The sequence below is a fragment of the Puccinia triticina genome, chromosome 12A, assembly GCF_026914185.1.
Source record: "Puccinia triticina chromosome 12A, complete sequence".
NCBI classification, from domain to species: Eukaryota; Fungi; Basidiomycota; class Pucciniomycetes; order Pucciniales; family Pucciniaceae; genus Puccinia; species Puccinia triticina.
Genome location: NC_070569.1, coordinates 5,929,758 through 5,952,999, shown reverse-complemented (window position 1 = coordinate 5,952,999; position 23,242 = coordinate 5,929,758). Strand labels below are relative to the sequence as shown.

Below are 23,242 nucleotides of genomic sequence, written 5' to 3'. Positions count from 1 at the left end.
ATCCACCGAGGGTCTCGACCACATCTAGAACATCGTACGTCGAAATGAAGCACGCGAGCTGATAGGCCATGTCAAATTCTGATGCGCCGTCTTCTTTAGCCGCCGTTTGGTATGCATCGAGAAACACCTCAACATTTGTACCGTCGAATTCAAGGTCACGATCCTCATTGTCGATTTTGACCATCCGAGCTGGCCTCCGGCCAGACAACGTCCGGCTTGGATCTGGGAAAAGAATTTGACGGACAAAGGCGGCTCACAGCGTGGCGGTGATGTTTTGATGACGATGTAGAGACTTCGGAGGTGCAACTGATTTGGTGGGGACTTACTTTTACAACCTTAATGCCCCGCCGCTGAACACCTAAAAAAAGAAAAGAAAGAAGGATCGAGGACCAGAAACGTCTTGATCCTAAAACGCGGACTAGACTGAATCCTGAGACAAGATCGACGGCGATGGATGGATGGGATGTGCTCTGAGGCACCGTTGGCGCCTCAAAGGGATCCGCGCCTCCTGTCGCAAATGCTTGAGAATTGATTTGGAAGAGAATCAAAGCCCCGTTCAGCTAGGATTCTAAGATTCGAACGGATGGGAACCAAAAGAAGAAGGAAAAAAAAAAGAAATTTATAACCGCCAAACGGCCTCAAAACCACAGTGCGAGACTGTAAATCTTGAGGTCGCTGGTTCGATCCCGGCTCGGGGGACCAAATATGGAGCTCCGCTCGGTGCTAGGCCGGCGGCAGCGCTGGGAGGGGAAAAGGTGTCGAGTGACTGCCCTCACGGATGGTCCGGATGAGTCGTAAGGATTCGAAGTGATAGCTGGGGGGGGGGGAAGTGGTTTTGGGGGTACAACAAAGGTTGGATCTTCGTTGGCGGTTGTATTGCGCTCAGAATCGGAAAAGAATTGAGGATTGGATAGATTTCTTGATAGCCGCCTTGGATCAGAGCAGATGCTATGGCCTCCTATCCTCCAAGTTCGCCCGGAACTTGGATTCCTGGAGGCCTGTCACAGACATGTCATCATCTCCTCGCGCGCCATGCGCGCGCACACAACACAGACAAAGGAGAAAAGAAAAGAAACAGACAACACAAAGAGGAAAAGAAGCAGAGAAATAGAACAAAGAGATAAAACATGAAACCAACAAGAAACATAAGAAATAAGAGAGGAACCAGGAGAAATGGAGATAAACATGACAAAAGACAAGGAAGAAACAAAAACCAGAACAAGACAACAACTAGGAATAAACCCACAGACAGATCTGTGTTAGGACCAAGAAAGAGCAAAAGTGAGAAAGAGGAGAGTGGGGAAAAGGGAGAAGGAGGATCTGAGAGAATCTTGAGCCTTGAGGGTGGTTTTCTTGAGGGCTGATCTTGAAGTTTGGATCTGAAGCTGACTACCATTTAGACCACCACAACGGTCTTGGTTGGCATTGGAAGCTGGCATGCTGTATCACAGAGAAAAACTCCGGTCAGCATTGCTATCCTAGCTATGACAATCCTCTAAGAATTGAGACAACTAAGAATGTATTTCTTTGATCAGAAACCTGAGAACAAATATGTACAATAGAAAAAGAAGTTTTGTATTTGATTGAAGTGAATGAAACTATTTTGATGAGAATGATATTCACCTAAGAGCAGGCAATGTGGCTGTACTTCTGAGCTGAATGAAATAAATGAGGATGGAGCACAAAGCCTGAGATGAAAGGAGAAAGAAGGTTGGGAAATTGGGATTGGCTAGAAACAAGAGATGGGAGCACTTTGAGATCATAGCGCGTGCGCAAAGTCAGTGTGCTGTGGCAATAGTCTTTGCGCCTGATGAAGGATTTTATCTACCTCTGAGTTTCTGCACACTTGCTGATACAGATTTCTGTTATCACAACAAGGCTTAAGTCCTGTTAGGGCTATGGAGCAACATCTGTGTCAGTTTCCTTGATTCATGTCATGAGCGGAAACTGCGCGCTTGTTAATGGACTTACGCGTTGTTTGGTGAACTAATACAAGAGTCTAGGCTGGTTGGGTTGTTGGTTATTCTATGAGAGAGCGATCTGTTTGAGTGCACAATGGTTAGTCTGGTGCTTCAACTCTTTGCTCAAGTCAATCTCTTAAATACTCACAGGGTTGAATGTTTGAGACCTGCGGCTGCCCTGACGTTGCCTGGTTCTGCGTTTGAGTATTGCCCCCGAGGAGTCTTGTTGCTTGTTTCACCTGGAGTAGAGGGGATGATATGACTGGGTCAACAATCTGTGGCTTGTGTCTAGAGGGATGAAACTCTGTGGCTTACGTTGCAGTGCATCAAAGCTTGTTCCTCCCCTATGCCTCTTGGTGCTTTGCGCAGCGGAATCTGTATTCCGACAAATCCCAGCATGCCTACTAACCTTGATGAGGTTTGGGTTTGATTGGTTTGCTTGGGCACTCCGTCTGTTGCTGACGTGGCTGAAAAATAGAGGAGCAGAGTTTCCGCTTTACGCTTGAACCAACTGCCTGAGAGCTGATGCATATTTATGAGCCTGTGGGTTGCGCAGACTCACTGATATCCTTGTCAGCAATTTCATTGGTTGGCCTTTCTAGCTTCCCCATAAGTAGATTGTAAAGAAACAGCATTGATTGAAACACAGCATGGGAACGTTGAACACACAAATTCTCTGTAAAAAATGCCTTGTCGCAGTACTTCAAGCTATAATATGCCCCACACGGGAAAGCTCCAACCTTTGGTTTTTCCCTGTGCACAATTAAAAGAGCCTGTAAATAGAAACAAATTATATCAGTTCGTGGAAGGTTACCAGTGAGAGCAGGATGCAATCAAGCACACTACCTTGTCCCATATAAATTCTTCCCAAAGCAGTTTCCCGGGGTTATGCTTGCTAACAACCCTCTTGATTGATTCCAACAGCCGCCTTGTACTGGGCCAGCCTTCCAATGCCCATAATCGCCGTTTGAAAACTGAGGTGGCCGATTGGGTGTTCAAAAAATGTGACATGTAGCTCTTTGGTTCCCAGTGCAGCTTCTCAAGGAGATCGGAGATCTGCAAGAGTTTGTTTAACTCAGAGGTTGTCTTTGTTGAGGATGACAACATCTGGTTGTTTTCCAGAGAATAGACACAAGTATTTATGTTTGTATAGTGAGGTGTTCAGAGAGTTTTGTAAATGGTTTTTGAGTGTTGCAGGGTCAACAGGGTGATCCGTTCAGAATCGTAATAATAGGAAGTTGGAGAGAGAGAGGGGATAATGAAAACCGTTTAATTAATACACATCAGGTGATCAAAAAAAAAAAAAGGAGAGGAAAAAAGGCCAAACAAAAAAAAGAAGATTATACACATAGCTGAGTTGTCCCAGAGTTGTTTTGGGAGTCAAAGTTTCTTTGAAAAAAAACTAAAAAATAATGTTTCATTGGGTTGATGGAGGGGAGAGCTCTAAAAATTGGCGCCATGGAGGAGCTTCTAAGTTCCGGTAGCTGGAATGGCCAGTGTTGAAACTACAGGCTGCAAAACTCAAAGACTGCATTTCTGCCACTTTTTGGTGGGTGACCTACGCGCCATGACCCCCACATTAGGCCTAAGTCCCGGAGGGGTGGCTTCGCCACCAGCCAAACTTAAGCTCCACCCAAATGAGATATCTCCTGTACCACCACCCGAACTCCGAACTCCGACCTCCCGCATAGGGAGGGACTTTGATAAGTTAGAGGGAGGTGGGACTCTGAGATCAAGCGAGAGCTGGGCCAGGCGCCCGGGGCCGTGGGCCCCGCGGGCCCGGCAGGGCAGGGTCAGCAAGCGACCGCAGAGCGGGCCATGCCGCAGCATTAGGGCTACCTAAGCCCTAATGCTGCGGCATAGGGCAAGTGTCCCCCGCCGGGGTGCCAGAAACATCCGCCTGGGTCCTGCAAGAATCCCACGCCCCCCTGCTCTCCTGGCCGATCCAGCCATCCCATCCCTCGCCATGTCCTTCGACCCAAGCACTGCCACGCCCTCAAACCGCCGCCGGCTCGGTACCCCAGACAATGAATGTAAGCCAATTCCATGAACCTCTTCCCCCTGCCCCCCCCCCCCTCCCTCGGCCTGTTTCCCCCTGCCGTGTTAGCCTGAAGCCTTGTGCCATCCAGCCGATCAAGGCCGCCCAGCGCGAAGACAATGGCACGAGGGCACCCCTGCCTCCCCCCGCGTCGCATTCAACCCATTGCTGCACTTGAACCCCACCGACCCCAAGGGAGCCCGCGAGGACCCCAATGAGCTGTCACTAAGCCTGATTGGTCCGCTTCCGGCATCTGACCGATCAGCCCCTCGGGATGAGCAGCGTCAGCAAGGGTGATAACAGTGGAAGGGCGGAGGCCTTTGGCCGGCGGGGAGGGCATAGGTTGCGGGGGGTCGCTGCGGCCAACTCACCAATTCATACCGCGATAATAGATCCTCGGCGACCGGCCGGGCGCCAACATTGGAGTATAGCTGCTGAGTTGGTGTCAAGATCAGTGGGTCATCCATCTGGCAGCCCATTGGGGCCCTCGCGGGCTCCCTCGGGGTCGGTGGGGTTCAAATGCAGGAATGGGTTGAATGCGACGCAGGGGGAGGCGGTGGTGCCCTTGTGCGGTTGTCTTTGCGCTGGGCGGCCTTGGTTGGCTGGATGGCACAAGGCTTCCGAACTTAGTCAGTCCTTCCTTCTGAGTTGGCAGGCTGGCGCCCCTCGCGCGAAGCGCGAGCCTCTGAAGGAGGGTTAGGAGTAAGAGCATCCACATTGGTGCAGGAGTAACTAGGGTTGGAGTAGATTAGCTTAATACCAGATTAGCGCTAATCCTACCCGTCACGCGCATCGGTACGGTGTAAAATCTTTAATGACTGGCTACTCCTTGAGCAGCTCTGTTCCCCCGCATTGGATCAATTTGACTCCACAACAATGGTGCCAAGACTCCTGTTCAACGATGAAGACTTCAATACACAACGGCACATCCTTTATACCTGCCAAACAACCCAAGAGCTCCTGAACAAAGGCAATATGGATTATTTGAACTCTAGTGACTCCAAGGACAAAGCCCAAGCATCAACCAAGATGAAGATCACTTGTCAGCCCAACAAGGACTGGGGTCATCTTGAACATCACAAAAACCTCATGAACAACTATTTCAATGAGGACTTGCGCTACGGCCCTCAGGATTTTTCTCACCGTTACCGCATGGAGAAGGGACTATTTTTGCGTATTCTAACAGACCTTACTGCATGATACCATTACTTTGTTCAAAAGCCGGTGGACCCGTTTTTCACTTTTTAAACTGAAAAACAGTGGCAATACTGAAGGTTCTTGCCCTTCAATCTCTCTCTGCAGGATTGCACCGGGAAACTAGGCTTGATTCCTCATCAAAAACTAACAGCAGTCATTCAACAGTTGGCTTATGGAATTCTGCTCAATGAGACCAATGAGTACTGCAGACTTGGAGAGACAACAGCCCAACAAAATATGGTAGAGTTTTGCACTGCAATTCAAGAGACATATGGTCTGACCTACTTACGCACTCCAAACAAAGAAGATCTCAAGAGAATACTGGCCGAGAACGTGTTGAGGGTGACAGGAGATGAACACTGAAGTTCACAGACGTGAAGTCTAGTGACACTCAGGAGTGAGGAAAGAGATGATTCTGATTCACTGAGGAGAGAAACGCCTACAGCAATCTAGTATAGACTATATACAAGATTGCTAGTGTTATGTTTGAAGCATACTGTATAATGAATATAAGCATAATTCAACAGAACACTGCTAGAGGTTTCCCTGGATGTATCGGCAGCCTAGATTGCATGCATTGGGAATGGAAGAATTGTCCAACATCCCTTAGTGGTCAGTTCACAGGAAAAAGAGAAGGCCCCAACTATGGTTCTAGAAGCAGTTGCAACCGCTGATACCTGGATCTGGCACTCTTTTTTTGGTTTGTGCGGAGCTCTGAACAAAAAAAATGTGTTGGAAACTTGGACCAATCACCCCTCTTCAAATTGGCGCTAGCAGGCACATCTTGGGGTGTTAAATTTGAAGTCAATGGCAATATCTATAACATGCCTTACTACCTTGTCAATGGCATCTACTACCCATGGGCTACTTTAATTCAGTCTAAATCTCTAGTCGCGCAAGATCGAGCAACTAAACTTTTCACAAAACGGCAAGAATCAGTTCAAAAAGATATAATTGAGAGGACGTTTGGGGCGCTTCAAGGCCAGTTCCAAATTCTGAGTGCCCCAGCTATGAGCTGGGACCCAAACAATTTAAATTCAATCATGACAACATGTGTGATTATTCACAACATGATTGTTGGATCTTGTTCAGTGCCAAAATCATACCCTCCACTCCTGGTGTCAACAAAAATTCTTCCTCCATGACAACCTGAGCCTTACTCAATACGGGATCAACGTATGCGCAGCATTGAAATGCAATCGGAGTTGATACATCACAACCTGCCAAAAATCTCATTAGTAACTTGTGGGACTCATCTTGGAAGGAAGGCTTCATCAATTGGGATGAAATTCTTGCTTCCCGATTTTATTCTTCCTGTGTTTTTTTGTTTTATTTTGTGATGCCTGTGCTTTTGGGCAATGAAAAATACTTTTTGGGCAACAAAAGCTTTAACAGGCAATTTGGGTGGGTGATATTTGCAATTTGAAGTGCAAAAAGCTACATAAAACTTAGTCCATTTCCGGGCTTGCCCTCCTCCTGAGCCCGCAAGTGCAGAGCACTCTGATTCAACATGCAATATCAAAATATTCATTTAACAAACATGAGATAGAAAAGATCTATCCAAAAAAACATGAAATAGGAAAAAGAGAAAGCCAACAGATCACAACAGGGAAAAAAGTGGATAAAAAAACCCTGTCAAAGTGCGTGCATTGAGTTATATCAAAAGGGGATCAAGTGGTAGAAGTTGGGAGGGGCTACTGTCTTGATTTTGAGTTGGATTTGCAAGGTCTTCTCCATTGGAGGAGTCGTCATTGCTAGTTCGGTCCTCATTTTCTTCACAGTTTTGAAGATCTGCTGCGGGACGTCTTGATGGAGTTTTGTAAGATGCTGCAGACTGATGAGGAGCTGGGAGTTGGACTGATGGTTGCTTGTTGGCAGCCGCAATAGCCTTTTGTCTTTCTTCCATGATCATTTTCTTCTCAGACAACAGATACTCTCGGGAGACTTTGTCCAGGCAGTCATTGACATTCTGAATTATGCAAGTAAGATTGGTTTTGCGTTGGTCAATCTCAATTAGCTCAGCTTGTATGTCATTTCCACGTTTTGCTTCTTCCAACTGTTTCATCAAGTCATTGTGAGCTAATTCAAGCAATTTAATCTTTTTCCGTTTATACAGTTCTTCAGCCTCTAACTTTTTTGCGGTTTCAACACCCATGGGTCAATCCCAACCCTTTGATTTCATGGGGCTCTCATTGGTTGTATCTTTACAATTGGGTTGAGACAAATGGCCATTTTGGTCATTGTGTTGAGACCCCATTTGAGATTGGGTTATGTCTGGCTGGATCAATCGAGAAGATTGACTTTGGGGAGCTCGGCCAGTCCTTGGTTTCTTGGCAAGGGCCATGAACTTGCGCACATGCCTCAAGAGGTGCCACGGCCAATCAAAAACAAAATGCTTGTTTTCTTGATTGTAGTACTGCTGGCGTGCATGCATAATCCAATCCTCGGGGGAAGAGCCTGAGGCGGGGTTTTTCTCTATGCAATTGTGCAGGGTGCAGAACTTGAGGAAAGCTTTTTGCAACAATTTCCACCTGTTTAATAAATCAGAAACAAAAATTAGCTTATTTTATCAAGTGGCCAATATTTGCCAGACTGCTTGCCTGCTTGTTCGACCAGTAGTATCACGGCAAGGTCCCGGGCTGAACTGGGTGAATTCTTTAAGGAACCAAGCCCAAAAATTGCTTGCCTTCTGATTATTAGATCTGATAGGGTCTTCAGAAACCCAAACCCAGCTTTTCGCAAGCTGCTTGTCTTCCTCTGGGGTGAAATTGCAAGCTTGTTTATTTTTACTAGTAGTCGCGCCTGCGGGAGTGGTGGGAGAGGCAGGTACTGGGGGTGGGGCTGAACTGTTTGGAGCAGTTGCATTGGGCATTGCGTAGACGGTAGGCTGATGTGGCTGTGTCCGTGGTGAAGATGACCACTGTTGAGATGGCTGTAGAGTTACTCTTCAGCTTGATCCAGTGATTTTTGAATATTCAATTTGGTTTACTCCTAGTATTATTGAGGAGTAAAGTTACTCCCGCTTACCCCAAATCGTACTCCCAGGAGGAGTTTAGTCCAACTTAATCGGACCCTATGTGGTTGCCAAGTGGGATTAGTTATGCTAATCCTTCCTTAATCCGCGACCAATGCGGATGCTCTTAGCTCGGAGACCAAGCCTGAATCCTGAAAAGCACAACTCAGGAATGGGATGTGCACTGTGGGTATGATATGGCAGATTTACTACAAAGGAAAACCACCAAAACCTTAGCCACCTTGTTTCACAATATTTTAAATAGTTGTGGAACCTACAAATTTCTATGGTCATCTTTCTGACCTCAAGACATGAAAACTTGGGCTTACCTCCTTTGGTTGGATTTCACCTATGCCTGTAATTCCTAGAGCTGCCAATTATTGAGTTGAGTTTGTCTCCTGGTGTTTGCAAATGCAGATCAAGGCATGTTTGTTCAGATTGCTGCAAGAGGAGTCCCCGGTTTGTGCCACATCTGAATCTGAATTTCAGTTAAGATGGGAACCAACTGATACAAATCTAAACAGCTTACAATTTGCATGGATAAGCAATCATGCTCATTCCAAGCTGAATTGCTCCAGGTGGTGGCTTAGTGCTAGAGATGGCCCCATGGGACCCGGGTACCCTTGCAGGACCGGGGTACCGGGTCGTTTTTTCTGAAAAACAGAGACCTGGTACCGCACCTGGTACCGCCTGACAGGATACCAGCGGTACCTTATGGGGGTACCAGGGGTACCTCCGCGTTGTAGACTCTTTTCGGGCGAACACTAGGCTTGGTAAGAGACAGCTTTGAGGAGAGGCAAGAGTGCAAAGGAACACGCAGGTTTAAAATCAGCTTCTACAGAAGGTAAGGGTGGGGGAAGAGAAGGCAGCGGGGGGCGTACTCAACAAGTCCCACAGGTGCCCGAGAACGGCGTTGCGGGCGACTTTGTGTGTTCCGGCGAGGCCGGGGGTCTTGAATGCCAGGCGGCTTTCAGCAAGGGGTGGGGCAGGGGCGAGGGGGCGTTGGTGCAGGCGAGGAGGCCAGCAATCGGCGAGGGTGTGGCTGATTGGCTTGCGGTTGTTGGCGGGGACGGCGAGGGTGACGGAGGCGTAGTCGCCAAGGATGAGGCTCAGCGGGGCGGGGAAGACGAGCGAGCGAGTCCTCTGCAGGCAGGGGCCCTGGTCAGAGCTGGGAATCCACCGACAACGCCGCCAGGGGACACCCAGCTCCACAGCGCCCTGGCCAGAAGACAACGCCGCATTGACCGACCGGGGTGAGGTACCAGGTACCAAAGTGGAGATCAGGAAGGAGTTGGTTGGCTTGGGAGGGCAAGGTCCCAACTTCCCCGTCTGGCTGGCTGCGCGGGTGCAGGAGGCGGGTACCCGGGTACACACCCGTTTTTTCACCAAAAGCTGACACCCAACACCGCATCCGGCACCGCCTGGTGGGTGCGCGGCGGGTGCGGCGGGTACCCGAAGGCATTCCCTAGCCAACGGTACACCTGGGTGTCTTCAGTTTTTTACCCCCAAAGCAGGCACCTGGTACCGCACCTGGTACCTCTGGGCTGGTGCGCCGGCGCACCAGAGGGTACCCTCCAGGCGGTACCAGGTACCCCCAAACCGGTACCGCGAGGCCATCTCTACTTAGTGCTGGTTGGAGTGTTGATGTTGTCTTCTGTGCTAACAGGTTGGCTCAGATTTTTTTCTTCTTCCAGATTATCTTGGGTTGGAGATGTTCAAGATGATTGGGGTTTTCCTCTTTTGTGGGTGCAAGCCATCTTTATTGCTGGTTGGTTGAGGAGCAACAGGGGGTGTGCAAAGCCAGGGTATACATATGTAGCAATTGTGGACATCTGTTCCTGTTTTGATGAAATTTGTATGCCTTTCACGTGTCACACACTACCCGGCTGCGGGAACATAATAGGTAGTGGGTGGTACTTGTGGCAGTACCTGGGTACTGCACCGCTTCCTGGGACAAAACCATGTACCTAGGACCACACCCGGCACCTCTGCGTGGGTGTGCCGCAGGTGCAAGAGGTACCCCTCAAGCAGTGCTGTGTACCCATTGACATTCTCTAGAGCAATTTGCATTAAATTGGACAATTTTCACACTTTTCCTTTCCTTTCTTTCATATTCACCTGACCAGGGAGGAATCTGTGGCACTCTCCAAAGAGTTCCTGGCTGTAGTTTCATCTGAGGTATGTACTGGTGTATATTTCATATCACCCATAACCTCTGTTTTACTTTCAACCCCATGAGGAGTTTGAATGTAACCTAAAATATGTTGAACTGATCAAAAGCTCAGTCATTGTTTATTTTGAACTAGTGTTTATCTGTAAACCATGTTATGCAACTTCATACAACATGTCTGAATGCTCTGACCGTTTGACAAGAATTACCAAAGATTCACAGGTATAATTTTTCCGCACTTCTGGCTGGAAGAGATGGGCATTAAACGCTTGCTTGGATGCCCATACACTCAGATGGTCATGTCTCCCTACACCAATCATTCCTCAAGGGTACATAAAAACTGACCAGCCTGTCAGGTTGCTTGGTGCAAGGTTTCCAATTCAGTCTGGATGCTGTTTTTAGATATAGAGACTGATGTGCCTGAAGCATGGATTGTAAGGGGTTGTTGATTCTTTTTACCTACATGGCTTGGTTGCACTATAATGTCAGAGTGGGCGGGCCCATTGTGTAATGAGAATAACAAAAGGGGTCCAGGTGGTGCCTCAAAGTTCTTGATTGCTACAGCCCACAGTATTGGAAAACCATAAGTGTATTTGAGCAGCAAAGAATCTCTAAATTCACAGCATACAGTCTTGAAAAACTCTCAGAGAAACTTCAAGCACTCTGCAATTCTAATCAAGTTACAACCAACCCTGCCATCCATCATAACTCAGGAGATTCATCAGCTGGCAATGCCAGGCCAATTGGCACCTCAAGGAGTGCTTCTACCTCACCCTCTGGGCTCATAAGCATGTATATTAGGTTTTCTTCTCTAATTGTGCTGTGTTTTTCACCGCAATTCCTGTAGTGCAAAATATATCTGATCTGAATATCAAATTTCGGTGGCAGGAGGCTGGGCCTGTGCATGATGGTGATGGCATGATCATGGCTTGACATGTCATGAGCCTGTCTAATTTTATGGTTGATGTGCAAGGTCATTGATCAGCATGAGCAAAAGTGTTAGCGTGGGGGCTTGGTGAGTGATGTCTGATGTCCACCCTGATGTTTGCGCAACCATCAGGGTGGAAATTGTCACATAGCCTTTCACAAGTCCGCAGCAGAGGGCCTGCTGGGAATTCGGCAGCTATACCTTGACCAGCATGATTGTTTGGCCTTCCCCTGCATGGGGCATGGGGTGTGCATGATTGTTTTGGGAAGATTGCTTGACATGTTTTGAGCATGCACATTTTTGGTGCCAGTGGGGTTGTGCAAGATCATTGGATCAGCACAAGCAAAATTGTCAGTGTAGGGGCTTGGTGTCAGCCTTAGAGTCAACTCAGCTGACCTAAAGTCTGCCTTTTTCTACTTTTTACATATGAATTACTTCATATCTTTTTTCATCTTTAGAGATAACATTATTTTGACCTTACCAATTCTTTGTAACTCTACTCCTTCCCTGAGTTATTGAGTTGTAGTGCGCATGCGCAGTTGTGACGTGTCAGCGCTACCAGGCGCACCAAACCACATGTAAATATGGAAATTACATAAGCAAACTGTGAAAATTTTTGTAGTCAGGATCCCCCTTGCCTGAGGCAGATCTACAGACTTCAGCACACCAGAACCACACCCCAGATAACCCCAGGATCACCACCAAAGAGATTACCACGCTCCCAGTATACCTTCCGTCACAGGCGCCTAGGATATTGACAGTAAGTAACCTCTTTCACTGAACCTTGTTTATCTCAGAGGTGCAACTCTGTGTCTGCTTGATTTGCTCTTCTTTTGCTGGCCTTTGCCTTATCCTTGATCACAGGGCTGCCCCTGCTAAACATCATTCTTTTTCTGTGGTTTTTGTAAGAAACAAACCAAATAGGTTTACCTTTAAAGAACCTTGACTATCCAGAAGGAAGCTAAAAAATTGCGGCTGGATTAAACTTGTCTAATCCAGAAGCCCTCCACGTTTCTTTGGTGAGAGGAGGCTGTTGCACTCTCTAGCACAGCTTGGAAGCACTCTTCGAGGTAGCATTGCCAGTGGACGTGCATTCCCACCAGAATAACCTTGAATATCTGCTTAATCTTGAATCTGCTCAGTCTCTTTCTCTCTTTCTCTCTCTCTCTTATATTTGTAGTTTCTTTATCCCAAGAAATCCAAATATTGCCCCCAATTTTCTTGTGTCCTGCTGTCACTATAGAGACTCAGGCTCACAATTGGTCAGAGATTTCTTATGTCCACCCTGGTGTTTGCGCAAACATCAGGGTGGACATTGTCACAAAGCCTTTGACGTTCACAAGTCCGCAGCAGAGGGCCTGTGGGGAATTCTGCAGCTAAACCACGGGTGGACTTCTGGAGTTTTAATCCACTAAAAAAAACTAGACGGTGGCAAAGACAAAAAGCCAATTGGAATGTGTCCGGTATGGTCAAAAAAACAAAAGCCAATTGGAATGCTTCTGGTATGGTTCAAGGACCGGAATCATTCCAATCACAATTTGGGTTAAACCTAAGCACAAAAAAAAAGGTTTGCATCAGAACAAAGTCAAAAAGGTTTTGACTGCATTCCAGGAAATACAGACTGGAATTTCATTCCAGTATTTTTCCTGGATTTTCCCCGGATCATTTTTGTACATGACTGATCAAGCCTCACAGATGCAGGCTCATATACATAATTTACACCATACACCGTGCGGCTTGTCTGGCATATAAGTGGTGAAGGAGCTCCAGTATGGGTGGACCAGCAACATGGTGCTGGTTCAAGCCCCCCTTTTGGCTGGGTGATTTGCTTGGTCCTCATTTTGAGCCAATCACCACCCGCCACAGTCCGGAACCATTTTGAATAGCATTTAAAAGCAATTCAGAAGGGGGTTGGCAATCTGTGATATTTTTGGATATGCCTCCAGTAGATTTCCAGAAAAATTCCAGTGGAAATGCCGACCATCTGACAACGGTCCCCCTTGCAGGCAGACACCTCAAAATGACATTGGTTTCCAACCAAAATCATTTCGAAGAACTTCACCCGTGGTGTATACCTTGACCAGCATCATTTTTTAGCCTTCCCCTGCATGGGGCACGTTCTGTGTGTGATTCTTGTGGCAAGATTTTTTAGCATGTTCAAGTGTGCCTGATGAAATTGGAGGTGGGAAAGGTCATTGGATCAGCATGACAAGCAAAAGTGTTAGCTTGGGGCTTGGAATCCCATCATCACCCCAAACATCTGGCTAATCCAAAGATGTTGGCAGATGACCACTTCAACATTAAGTGGTCAATCTTCCTTTTGTAATTTCCTCATCTCTCTGGAATTGAAAAAAACCTTGTTCTTGCGCTCTACGTGTTTAGATCTCAGTATTGTGAACATCAAACACTCCCTGACTACCTCATCAAGAACAGAGACACTAGAATTGGATTTTCACATCAAATGAAAAATCAAATGACATGTGCTGTGAGTTGACTGGCTATTTTCAGGTGAGACGTGGTCCAGGTGAATTTATTGGGTGATTAAAAAACCAAAATTAAAAATTTTCTGAAGCAACAAAATAATTCATCCCTTTCTTCTCATGTTAAATGAAGTTCTCCCTCCCTTCTGGTCATTTCTATCTTCTGTCTCAGCAATCCAAATGGGTCTAAATGCAGCCATCATTTTTGTACGCCTTACTTTTAACTAAAACAAGCTTACTCAAAGTCACTTGAGAATGATTTGAAGACAGGATTCACAGAAATCAAGCTTGTATGATACATGCCTCCATAGTTGAGTTTGACAAGAGTTATGTAAAGAAATCACGGTATGGCACTCTCCAGAGAGTGCCACAGATCCCCTGTGGTGATTCATTCTTGAGAACTTATTTTCCACCCCTGTAGCCAATCCCATGACTTCAAGTCTGTGGCCTGAGCTTCTGCAACAATGAAAGCATCTTTCAATTTTCTTGGTCCACCCAAGTTATTATAATTTTGTGTTGATAAATTGAAAGTGACATCTGCCAGCCAAAATCGCAGCTTAAGATTTTAGGGAAAAATAAATCTCATGCAATATTTAGCACCATACTGCAAGTACCCAAAGTTTATCTGTATATATGAAAATTAAATTAGAGAATTTGAAGAGATAGATGTACTATAGGTCTGAGAAAATCATGAAAAAATGGGGCTTTTGTGGTTATATGAACAGTGATGAAAGTCATAGTGAAGTCAAAGTACTGATTGTTGAAGGTTGGTCAACTTCATCAATATTATTCCTTATGTTTTTCAGCGCCTTGTGCACTTCAATCTTCCTTCCCCATTTCTTCTCCATTTCAGAGACCACTGTAAACGGGTAGAGGGCCAAAATCCTAAGTGACTGACTGAAAGTTTGTTCAAATTCATTTGCTTCATCTTTTAACATACTCAAGCTAACCCATAATCTTTTGAGCTGGTATTTGGATTTCTGAACTGAATATTCTACTCTGGTTTTGTCTTCTGGGGCCAACAATTCTCCTGAAGAAACTGGCTTCATTTTGGCTTCTACAAATTCCAACAGCTGACTTGACTTTTCCAAGTTTGGAAACTTGTTTTCAATTGTTTTTCCAAAGTCCCTTGCTTGAAACCTTACAGATTTCCAATTTTCATTCATATCAGCCAAGACATCAATCTCAGGTTTGTGTCTTTGATTTTTTTGTAGGCCTTCCAATCTGATATGTAAGCAGTGCATCACACTTGATATCAGCCCGGCAGTTTCTTCAAATGCATGCATTCTTCTGAAATTCTTGCTATTCTTGATGAATTCAACGGAAATTTTATCTCGATTTGTATCCACAAGAAAGGTCATCATGTTGTATAGATCCTTGAATTGAGAATAGTAACCCTCATAAAATCTGTAATCTTGCCTGGATACCTTGATTTTTGATATGCATGTCATCAGTTTCTCCAATAATTCCTCTACTTCAGCCATGGATAGCTTCATGTGCGGGGATGCTTTTTCCAGGAAAATAGACTTGATTTGGACTAGATCTGGTGATATGGATGCAGCAATTTGCTCTTTTTTTGAGAGCTGGGCCTTGAGATAGTCAAACTCAATGTGTTTCCAAGTGTCCTTGTTCAAGACTGGGTGTATCCAAATTATGTCGAGGCATGATTAGTTTTAAAAGCAGAGCTGATGAAGAATTCAGATCTGAAATAAATAGGAGGTTCTACTTACGCTTCAAAAGGTCTGACATTTTTCTTGTGGAAGGACCTTTCTCCAGGCTTTGTTTCAGATTCAAGTTCAGATACGGAACTAGATTGTTTTGACCGGCAGGGAATCTACCCATGACATAAGTCAATACCAATTCCTTCCCTTTGCCGCCGTTCAAGAATATAGACAGCTGGTCGTTGGGTATGATTTGATACTTTTGCACGTCAACGAAGAAATCCATCAGCAGATCACATCCTTCTTTCATTCTTGAAGTTTGATTCGCGTCCTCGTGATAAAGGGCCCAGATTTTGAAGATATCTATCATATGCTCAAGGCGTCCCTCGTAACTTGACTGTGAAGTGGTAGCAGCTGGTAGACCCTTGCTGTCTGCCTCAAGCTCTTTGATTCTCTTTTGAAACAGGCTTGAAATCAATGGAATCATATAGTTTTTTACGACCGATTCAAGTTCTTTCTCCTTACTCGCACCGCGTTGAATTCTTGAGAGCATACTATCCCAACGCATCCAATTGCTTATAGTCTTGTAGTGAGAATCCCGGATCTCTTCCAGCGACTCTGGATCCACACAAAATTTATGCAATGGCTTCAGAATCAAAATATCAAGACTTGATACCTATAAGACGCTATACTGACCGCTTTCCATTGGCGGTTTTTCATTTAGATTTAGAAGGGGACCTTGTGTGTGTGTGTGTGTGTGGAAAAGACCAAGCAAAAGATGAGTGGGTGAAAAGAGTCAGCAAGCGGGGTCCATTGATAGAGCTTCAGGCGGGGAATTGATTGAGTGTGTACAACATTCATCGACAGTTATTCTTACGTTTGCAAGAAGGACGTAGGTCTGTAGTGCTTCCTGGCACGATTTCCCGAGTGCGTTTCAATGTGCCGCCTAGTTGCCCTCCACGCGGTAAGCTTCCGACAGGAGGGGCCGTGTTCGTTATTTCTTCCTTGTTGATAGTCTGCCTCAACTCTGTTGCAGAAACACCTGGGGTGTTGCCGACGCTCTCCACTGATTCCAAAGCTCCCAAGCCGCAAATTATGAGGAACACCACACGTGGCTGGAAGATATGCATCTTGTGATTTGAACTGGTAGCCTCTTGATAGAGTGTAGACGCTGACTTGAGATACGTAGTCTAAAGAGTTAGCTGGGCAATTTTTTGTGTTAGCAAGTGACTTATAATAATGATATGATGAATCAAAAACTCGAAGTTGTTGAGCTCGTGCAAACTGAATCCCAAGAAGTGGGCCAAGGGTGTGGTCCCTGAGACGGTGCTAACTTGCCGAAGGGTCTCTACGAGGAGCACAAGAGCCTCCAAGAAGCGCGGCGTGATCGGAGGAACAAGTTTGGTGATTGGTATAGGAACAGCAGGTTTAATCGGTCTTGCATGGTTGTTCGCTCCGACCCCAACTTTGGTCTGGGGGGGGGAGGAGTGAGCCATGCCACCCTGACGAGACGAGGTCCCGTCACAAGAAGTGTGTCATGAAGTAGGTCGTCTCCGCCAAAACAGTAGCAACGGCGCCGAAGGCAAGTGCCAAGGATCATGTTGATCAAGCCACACCAGGTCGAATCCGTCAAAACAGTATGTCATGTTGACACCAGGTCGAATCGGCCAAAACAGCAGCAACGGCGTCGAAGGCGAGGATGATGATGATCCAGCCAAGCCAGACAGAATACGACGAACAGCCACGATGAGTCGTTCAGGTTTACACAAAAAAAAAAAAGAGGATGTGTCATGTATATACATATGTGACGAAATGAGACAAGGGAAAGGTCGAACAAACCACACAGTGGAATACATCATACAAAGAAACAAAAATGTTTACCAAAAGAAGCGGGAAGAGGCTCTCTATGTATAAATGTCTAACCCGATTAATATCAACAACGAAACGCAAGCAAAAAAAGCATATCTTCTCACATGTGATCACAAGAGTGAACGGGGAAGAGAAAAAAAAAAAAAAAAAAAAACCAGACCAGCCAGCGAGACTGCGAATAGGAATACAAATGGCAAATGGGAGTTGGAAGGGTGAATTTAGGAAGCAGCGGCAGTGGTTGAGGTCTTGGTGGGAGTAGTCGAGCGAGGATGGTTGATGGGTGTTGGGAGTTTGGTGGTTGAGGCGGAGGTGTTGGAGGGGGTTGAGAGTTTAGAGGTAGGCGTAGAGAGTTGGGAGGAGGAGGAGCCGGAGAGGGCGGGGCTTCCGGGGACGGTGTCGAGGGCGAGATGGGCCGGCCTGGAGGCGAGGCCGGCGGTGGAGGGTGTGGTTCCGGGGGCGGAGGCGGAGGATGTGCTAGTGTAGTTGTTGGTATTGGGGGCGCTTATACTCGAAGCGTTCGAGCTCGGCCCGCTTTTGAGGTATCGGAGGCGCGAGAGGCCTTCGCGGATACCCGGACCGGCGATGATCACGCCGGTCTCCGAGTCCGTGCTCCCCGCGCGGGTGCGGCTGGTGCCGTCTGGATTGGCGTGGTTGCTCAGGTTGCCGGTGCTACTCCGGGGGCGCAAGGAGGGGCCGGAGGATTTGGAGCTGGCGGATGCAGCGGCGGAGACGAGCTGGAGAGGCAGCAGTCGTGAGTTACTGAAGCTAGAGGTGGTTGGCGATTCAGGTACCAGGGGCGCAGAAGACGGCCCCGAGTGTTGAGGGTTGACGGAATTGTTGTTGGTAGGAGTGGTGGTGGTGGTGGTGGTATTCGCAAGCGAGATGCTTCGGGTGCGGAAATCTTGGATGGCTTCCAAGTCTTTCGAGATCAGATAGGATACCGTGCGGGCCGTGGCGACGGAGTTGGTTGGACTGGTCAGCGGTTTGGAGCTGGTTGAGGGGGAGAGTGCGCTGGGTAGGATCGGTGGGGGTGGGGGATGATGGGTGATCGAGGTGGTTGGGGAGGTTGAGATCTTGGGGATCATGGGGGCGCTGAGGATTTGTGGGGTATTGTTGTTGTTGTTGGTGGTGGTGGTTGAGCGTGTGCTTGTGGAGCTGTGAGAGTCTTTTAGGCCGAGTCGGCTGGGACGGGGCTGTGTAGTATCCGGGGGGATGGCAGCTGGGGTGCGTTGGTTGCGCTCCTTGTCGCGGTCCCTGTGCTGGCGCTGATGGCGCTGCTGTTTTTTGGACTCGAAGTGTGCTCTGGCTGATTCCTGGAGGGCGGATTGGATTGAGAAACTGAGGAGAAAGACTTAGTGTGAGAGTGATGATGTGGGATGAGGAGCACGCACGAGAAGGCGTAATCGGAGGCCGTGAAGGTTTGGTTGTTTTTGGCCCAGAAGGGGCTTCCGCGGTCGATGAGCAGGAGTACGATTTTGAGATGGCCCCATGCAGCCGCACTGATGAGAGGAGAGGGAAGGTTAGTTGTTTTTTGTATTTTTATGGATGATGGACGTGATGGGACTGAACTAGTGGAGGCAGGTGTTGCCCTCGTTGTCGGTTAGTTCGACGTCTGCTTGGAAGTCCAAGAGTAGCTAATGGTTTATATGAGCGCGTGGGCTTGTCTGGAGTGGATGGTGGGATGGCCTACGGAGACGGTGGACTCGTGCCCCCTCTGGGAGGCGACATGGAGTGCGGTCATTCCTTCGGAGTTAGCCCAGTCCAGTACGAAGCTGGGGGGGGGGGGGGGGGGGATTTCAGTGTGTGGGCTGGTGGTGGTGGATGGGCAGGGAGGCGGACGTACGGATAGTGGGAGTGGTAGAGGGTGATGATGTCATCGAGTGCGTTGGCGGCGGCGAGATGGAGGACGGTGTTGTTTTCGAGGTCCTGTGTGAGTGAGTGAGTGAGTGAGTGAGTGTGTTTGGTGAGTTTTTGTTGTGTTTTGTTGTTGTTTTGATTTGATGAGTGTACGCAACTCGGCTGATGAGCTGTGCGTCGACGTGGATGAGTACCCTGCAGATCTCGAGGTTGGCGTGTTCGGTGGCGAGGATGAGGCTGGTCTTCCTGCTCACGGGGTCCTGGTTCCTGGGGTCGATGGCTGGCTCTGCGGCGAGGAGGCGTTTGACGAGGTTTGTGTTTGCGGACTGGATGGCTCTGTTGAGTCTTGAGTTGTTGTTGTTTTTTTTTTTTTTTTCAGTTTTCTAGTTTTTTTTTTTCTTTTTTCCAGTGTGTTTTGTTGTGCTTACCTGGCTGAGGGTGTTCTGTCGTCGGTGAATGTGACTGGGGGTGGTTCTGCTGAGGTGTTCTTTGGTGCTGCTGCCATCTCGTTCGCTGGCTGGCTGGAGTGGGGGGAGTGGGGCTGGGAGTGAATGAAGAGATATGTACATATTTATACATGTTCTGCTGTGACATACACATACACGCCACAGCTGTCACAGACATCGAACCCCATCCCAGCCCAGCCTCAGCACAGCACACAGCACCACACTGACCAGCCCAGCACTCGATGGACTCGAGCAAGCTGCTCGAGTACTCGCTCGGCCAGCTCGGCCAGCTGCCCAGCCAGCTCCAGGCCCACCACCTCGCCCTCCAGCACGAACTCGCCCTGCTCTGCACCACCCAGTTCAGGGCTGCCATCGCCGCCAACACCGCCGCATCCAACATCGCCCGCGCACACCACTCCCTCGAACACGCACTCGCCCAGCTCACCACAGCCACAGACGCACTCGCACGCCATGCACTCCCATTCGCTGCCAGCCCAGAACACCCCGCCACCACCATCCTCGCCCACAGGAACACCGCACGGGCCATCCTCGACCAGCTCAGCACATTCGAAAACCTCGTCGAGGCACCCCAGCTCATCGCAACAGCCATCAGCAACCAGCTCCCCAGCCAGGCCATCCTCCTCGCACGCAAACTCAGCCAGCTGCCAACCCACACCCCACTCATCCAGACCATCAACGCAGCCGTCAGCCGATCCCTCCAGGCACTCCGCGACCAGTCCCTCAGCAGCCTCAGCCAGCCCAGCCTCCTCAGCCTGCCCACCGCACTCCCCACCATCAACATCCTCCGCAGCCTGTCCACCCCATTCCAACACCCACCCAACCACCACCAGATCACCGTCCAGCCCATCTCCGAGCCAGAACTGCGTCTAGCCTTCCTCACAGCCAGGTGGCAAGCCCTCGCCGACAACCTGCGCCAGCTATCACCACCACCACCACCACCACCACCACCACCACCAACAACAGCAGCCACCTCCCAGCCCGACGAAGAGCACCTCAAGTTTCTACGCCGCTCACTCGAACTGTGGCGGGCCTTCGTCGGGGACTCCCTGTCAATCTACCACCACATCTTCCTCGATCCCCTCCGCTGCCCGACCCCCCCATCACACCACCCATCACCCCACTCCTTAGACGACCCCCAGTCCTCCTTAAACTGCTTCCTCACCCAAGCCCTCGATCTCCAAAGCTCCCTCCTCCAAACCCATCTAGGCTCCATCCTCTCCGTCTCCAGCCTCAACTCCCTCCTCACCCAACTGGCCTACTGCGCCGCCGCCTTCGCCAAATGGGGATTCGACTTCACCCTCGCCGTCTGCCCACTGATCGTCAGCCGCTTAGAGGAACTCATCAGCGCACGCATCCACCTCGGCCTGCGCCAGCTCTCCCTCGATCTCAAGCCCCTCATCTCCCCCACACCCACAGGAGCAGCAGCCCATCCACTGAACCGGAACGGGGGACTCCAGCTCCGAAGACGCTCCCTCAACCCCTTCCCATCCTCCACCCACCCCACCTTCGTCGGACTAGAGCACTCCCTGCTCTCCCCCGACGCGCTCAGCCGGCTCCTCAAACTCAAGCCAGCCCAACTCGACCTCCCACGAGCGGAGAGCTTCGCCACCGACTGGCTCAGCCTCTTCCCGCCCCTCGTCCGCTTCGTCAACAGCCAGCTGACGGCCCTCAACGAGCTGCGCCTCCTGCCCGTCGCAGGCTCCTACGCCCCGATCGCCCAGGCCCAGCTCGACGCCCTGTGCGCAGCCACCGACGAGCTCCGCAGCCTGGCCCACATCCTGCCCGCGTGCCCGCAGCCAGAGGAGCACGAGCCAGAGGAGGGCGAGGAGACGGGAGACGAGGAGAAACGGTCGGCCTGCAGGCTCAGGCGGGTCACCCATCGGCTCCTCCTCCTCTGGACCCGCAACATCCTCCCAGCACTCGAACGCGCACTCAGGGTCGGCATCTACCAGCAGCTCGAGATCCACTCCCCTCAGCCGCGCTTCCTCGACTTGCTCGACCAGGCCGAACGGCTGCTTGCCCAGATCTTGCCCACCCACCACCCACAGAAAAAATCGGATGCTGCCACGCCCACGGAAAAACCTGCTGCTGAGACTCATCCACCCCACCACCTGGAAGATCAGAGGCAACTCAAAGATATCGAACATGCGCCAGCTGCCCAACCACCACAGGACGATAAACCATCTACTCCTCAAGAAACCACACCCACGCCTCCCCAAGACCCTACGGATGCTGTCAAGCCCACCAATCCTCTGGAAAAGCCTGCTGCTGACCACCACCTGGAAGATCAGAAACAAATCGATCACAACGATATCGGACACGCGCCAGCTGCCCAACCACCACAGGACGATAAACCATCCACCCCTCAAGAAACCACACCCACGCCTCCCCACGACCCTAAGGATGCTGTCAAGCCCACCGATCCTCTGGAAAAGCCTGCTGCTGACCACCACCTGGAAGATCAGAAACAACTCGATCCCAAAGATCCCGAACACCCGCCAGCTGCCCAACCACCACAGGACGATAAACCATCCACCCCTCAAGAAATCACACCCACGCCCCAAGACCTCACTAACGTGAACAGCCTCGTCACGCCCGGTCCCAACAAACACACACCTCAACATCTCGATCTCCAAGCGACCTCCGATCAACCTAGTCCCGACCGCACATCTCCCACGGCCCAGCTTGTTGCAGACGACTCTATTTCATCCAGTTAGACCGGCGACCTTCTCTCGCTTCCCACAAAAAAAAACACTCCTTCTCCACTCTTTTCCTGCTTTTCTCTGATCTTTGATTGTAAGACTTGCTTGTAATCAAAATATTCTATTTAAATTGAACTCACTTCAGCCGCAAAACACCCACTGCCACACAACCCAGTTTTGGCGACTCGGTGGTCATTGTGGACTTGGAATTGTCCATTTGGTGGCCATTGACAGGAGCCTATCATCCACCAAATATCTTGAAATTCTTACACAAAACTTCTACGTTGAGCTTCACCCCACTTTAAACGAGACGCTCACAATGGAGTATGCTGGGCTGCGTTATATCTGACGGCAACTGATCTCTTCTGGAAGGATGCTCAACCAAATCAAGAAGCCATCGGCTCTTGATGCTTCAAGCATGGGTGAGCAACCACTGCTACGCACAAACTAAACCCATAAAAATCCCCGCGTATTTAATAATTGCCTTGGCTCACGTCACCTACAACCCCACCGGAGAGCATGGCTCACTGAAATTCTTATCACTTTCTGCCCCTGCGAGGTTTCTCTGGATGCGTTCCCCATGTGACCCGATTTCAAGAAGGTTATCAGGGGGTGACGAGCAAAAGTAGGAGACCGGAAGGCATCACAGGGGTGGCCCACGGGGAGAGCGCTGCATTTCGCCGCATTCTAAGATAAAAAGGAGGCGGTTCCGGAAATGAGACAGACGAGGAGCGGGTGGAGGGACGAGCTTGCAGGATGCCCACCAGCGCCAAATCGCGTGAGGCTTGATCTACTTCCTTCACATCCATTCGTGGTTGGCCCTGTGGGTGTGAAAGAGAAACCAACGTCATTCATAACAAGGATTCGTATTTCTGGCCATCCTTGTGATTATCGGAGAT

General features: G+C 49.1%; 5 protein-coding genes across 5 annotated transcripts; 2 read left to right on the top strand and 3 right to left on the bottom strand.

The window, feature by feature from the left end:
- Positions 1–3,927: 3,927 nt before the first annotated feature.
- PtA15_12A586 (uncharacterized protein) lies at positions 3,928–4,296 on the top strand (the record flags this gene model as incomplete). Its single annotated transcript, XM_053162210.1, has 2 exons — positions 3,928–3,994; positions 4,091–4,296. 2 exons carry the CDS (start codon positions 3,928–3,930, stop codon positions 4,294–4,296), a joined length of 273 nt encoding a protein of 90 aa, XP_053026151.1.
- A 2,554-nt stretch (positions 4,297–6,850) lies between these two features.
- Positions 6,851–7,102, bottom strand: PtA15_12A585 (uncharacterized protein; the record flags this gene model as incomplete). The annotated part of the gene is made up of 1 exon (XM_053162209.1): positions 6,851–7,102. The coding sequence occupies one exon, from the start codon at positions 7,100–7,102 to the stop codon at positions 6,851–6,853; it is 252 nt and encodes an 83-aa protein (XP_053026150.1).
- Positions 7,103–14,521: 7,419 nt separating this feature from the next.
- On the bottom strand, positions 14,522–16,944 carry PtA15_12A584 (uncharacterized protein; the record flags this gene model as incomplete). The annotated part of the gene is made up of 4 exons (XM_053162208.1): positions 14,522–15,423; positions 15,518–16,066; positions 16,326–16,591; positions 16,709–16,944. The coding sequence occupies 4 exons, from the start codon at positions 16,942–16,944 to the stop codon at positions 14,522–14,524; spliced, it is 1,953 nt and encodes a 650-aa protein (XP_053026149.1).
- A 591-nt stretch (positions 16,945–17,535) lies between these two features.
- PtA15_12A583 (uncharacterized protein) lies at positions 17,536–19,679 on the bottom strand (the record flags this gene model as incomplete). Its single annotated transcript, XM_053162207.1, has 7 exons — positions 17,536–18,655; positions 18,709–18,816; positions 18,887–18,951; positions 19,008–19,089; positions 19,161–19,243; positions 19,333–19,519; positions 19,603–19,679. The coding sequence occupies 7 exons, from the start codon at positions 19,677–19,679 to the stop codon at positions 17,536–17,538; spliced, it is 1,722 nt and encodes a 573-aa protein (XP_053026148.1).
- Positions 19,680–19,862: 183 nt separating this feature from the next.
- On the top strand, positions 19,863–22,358 carry PtA15_12A582 (uncharacterized protein; the record flags this gene model as incomplete). Its single annotated transcript, XM_053162206.1, has 2 exons — positions 19,863–19,978; positions 20,114–22,358. 2 exons carry the CDS (start codon positions 19,863–19,865, stop codon positions 22,356–22,358), a joined length of 2,361 nt encoding a protein of 786 aa, XP_053026147.1.
- Between the last annotated feature and the right edge of the window lie 884 nt (positions 22,359–23,242).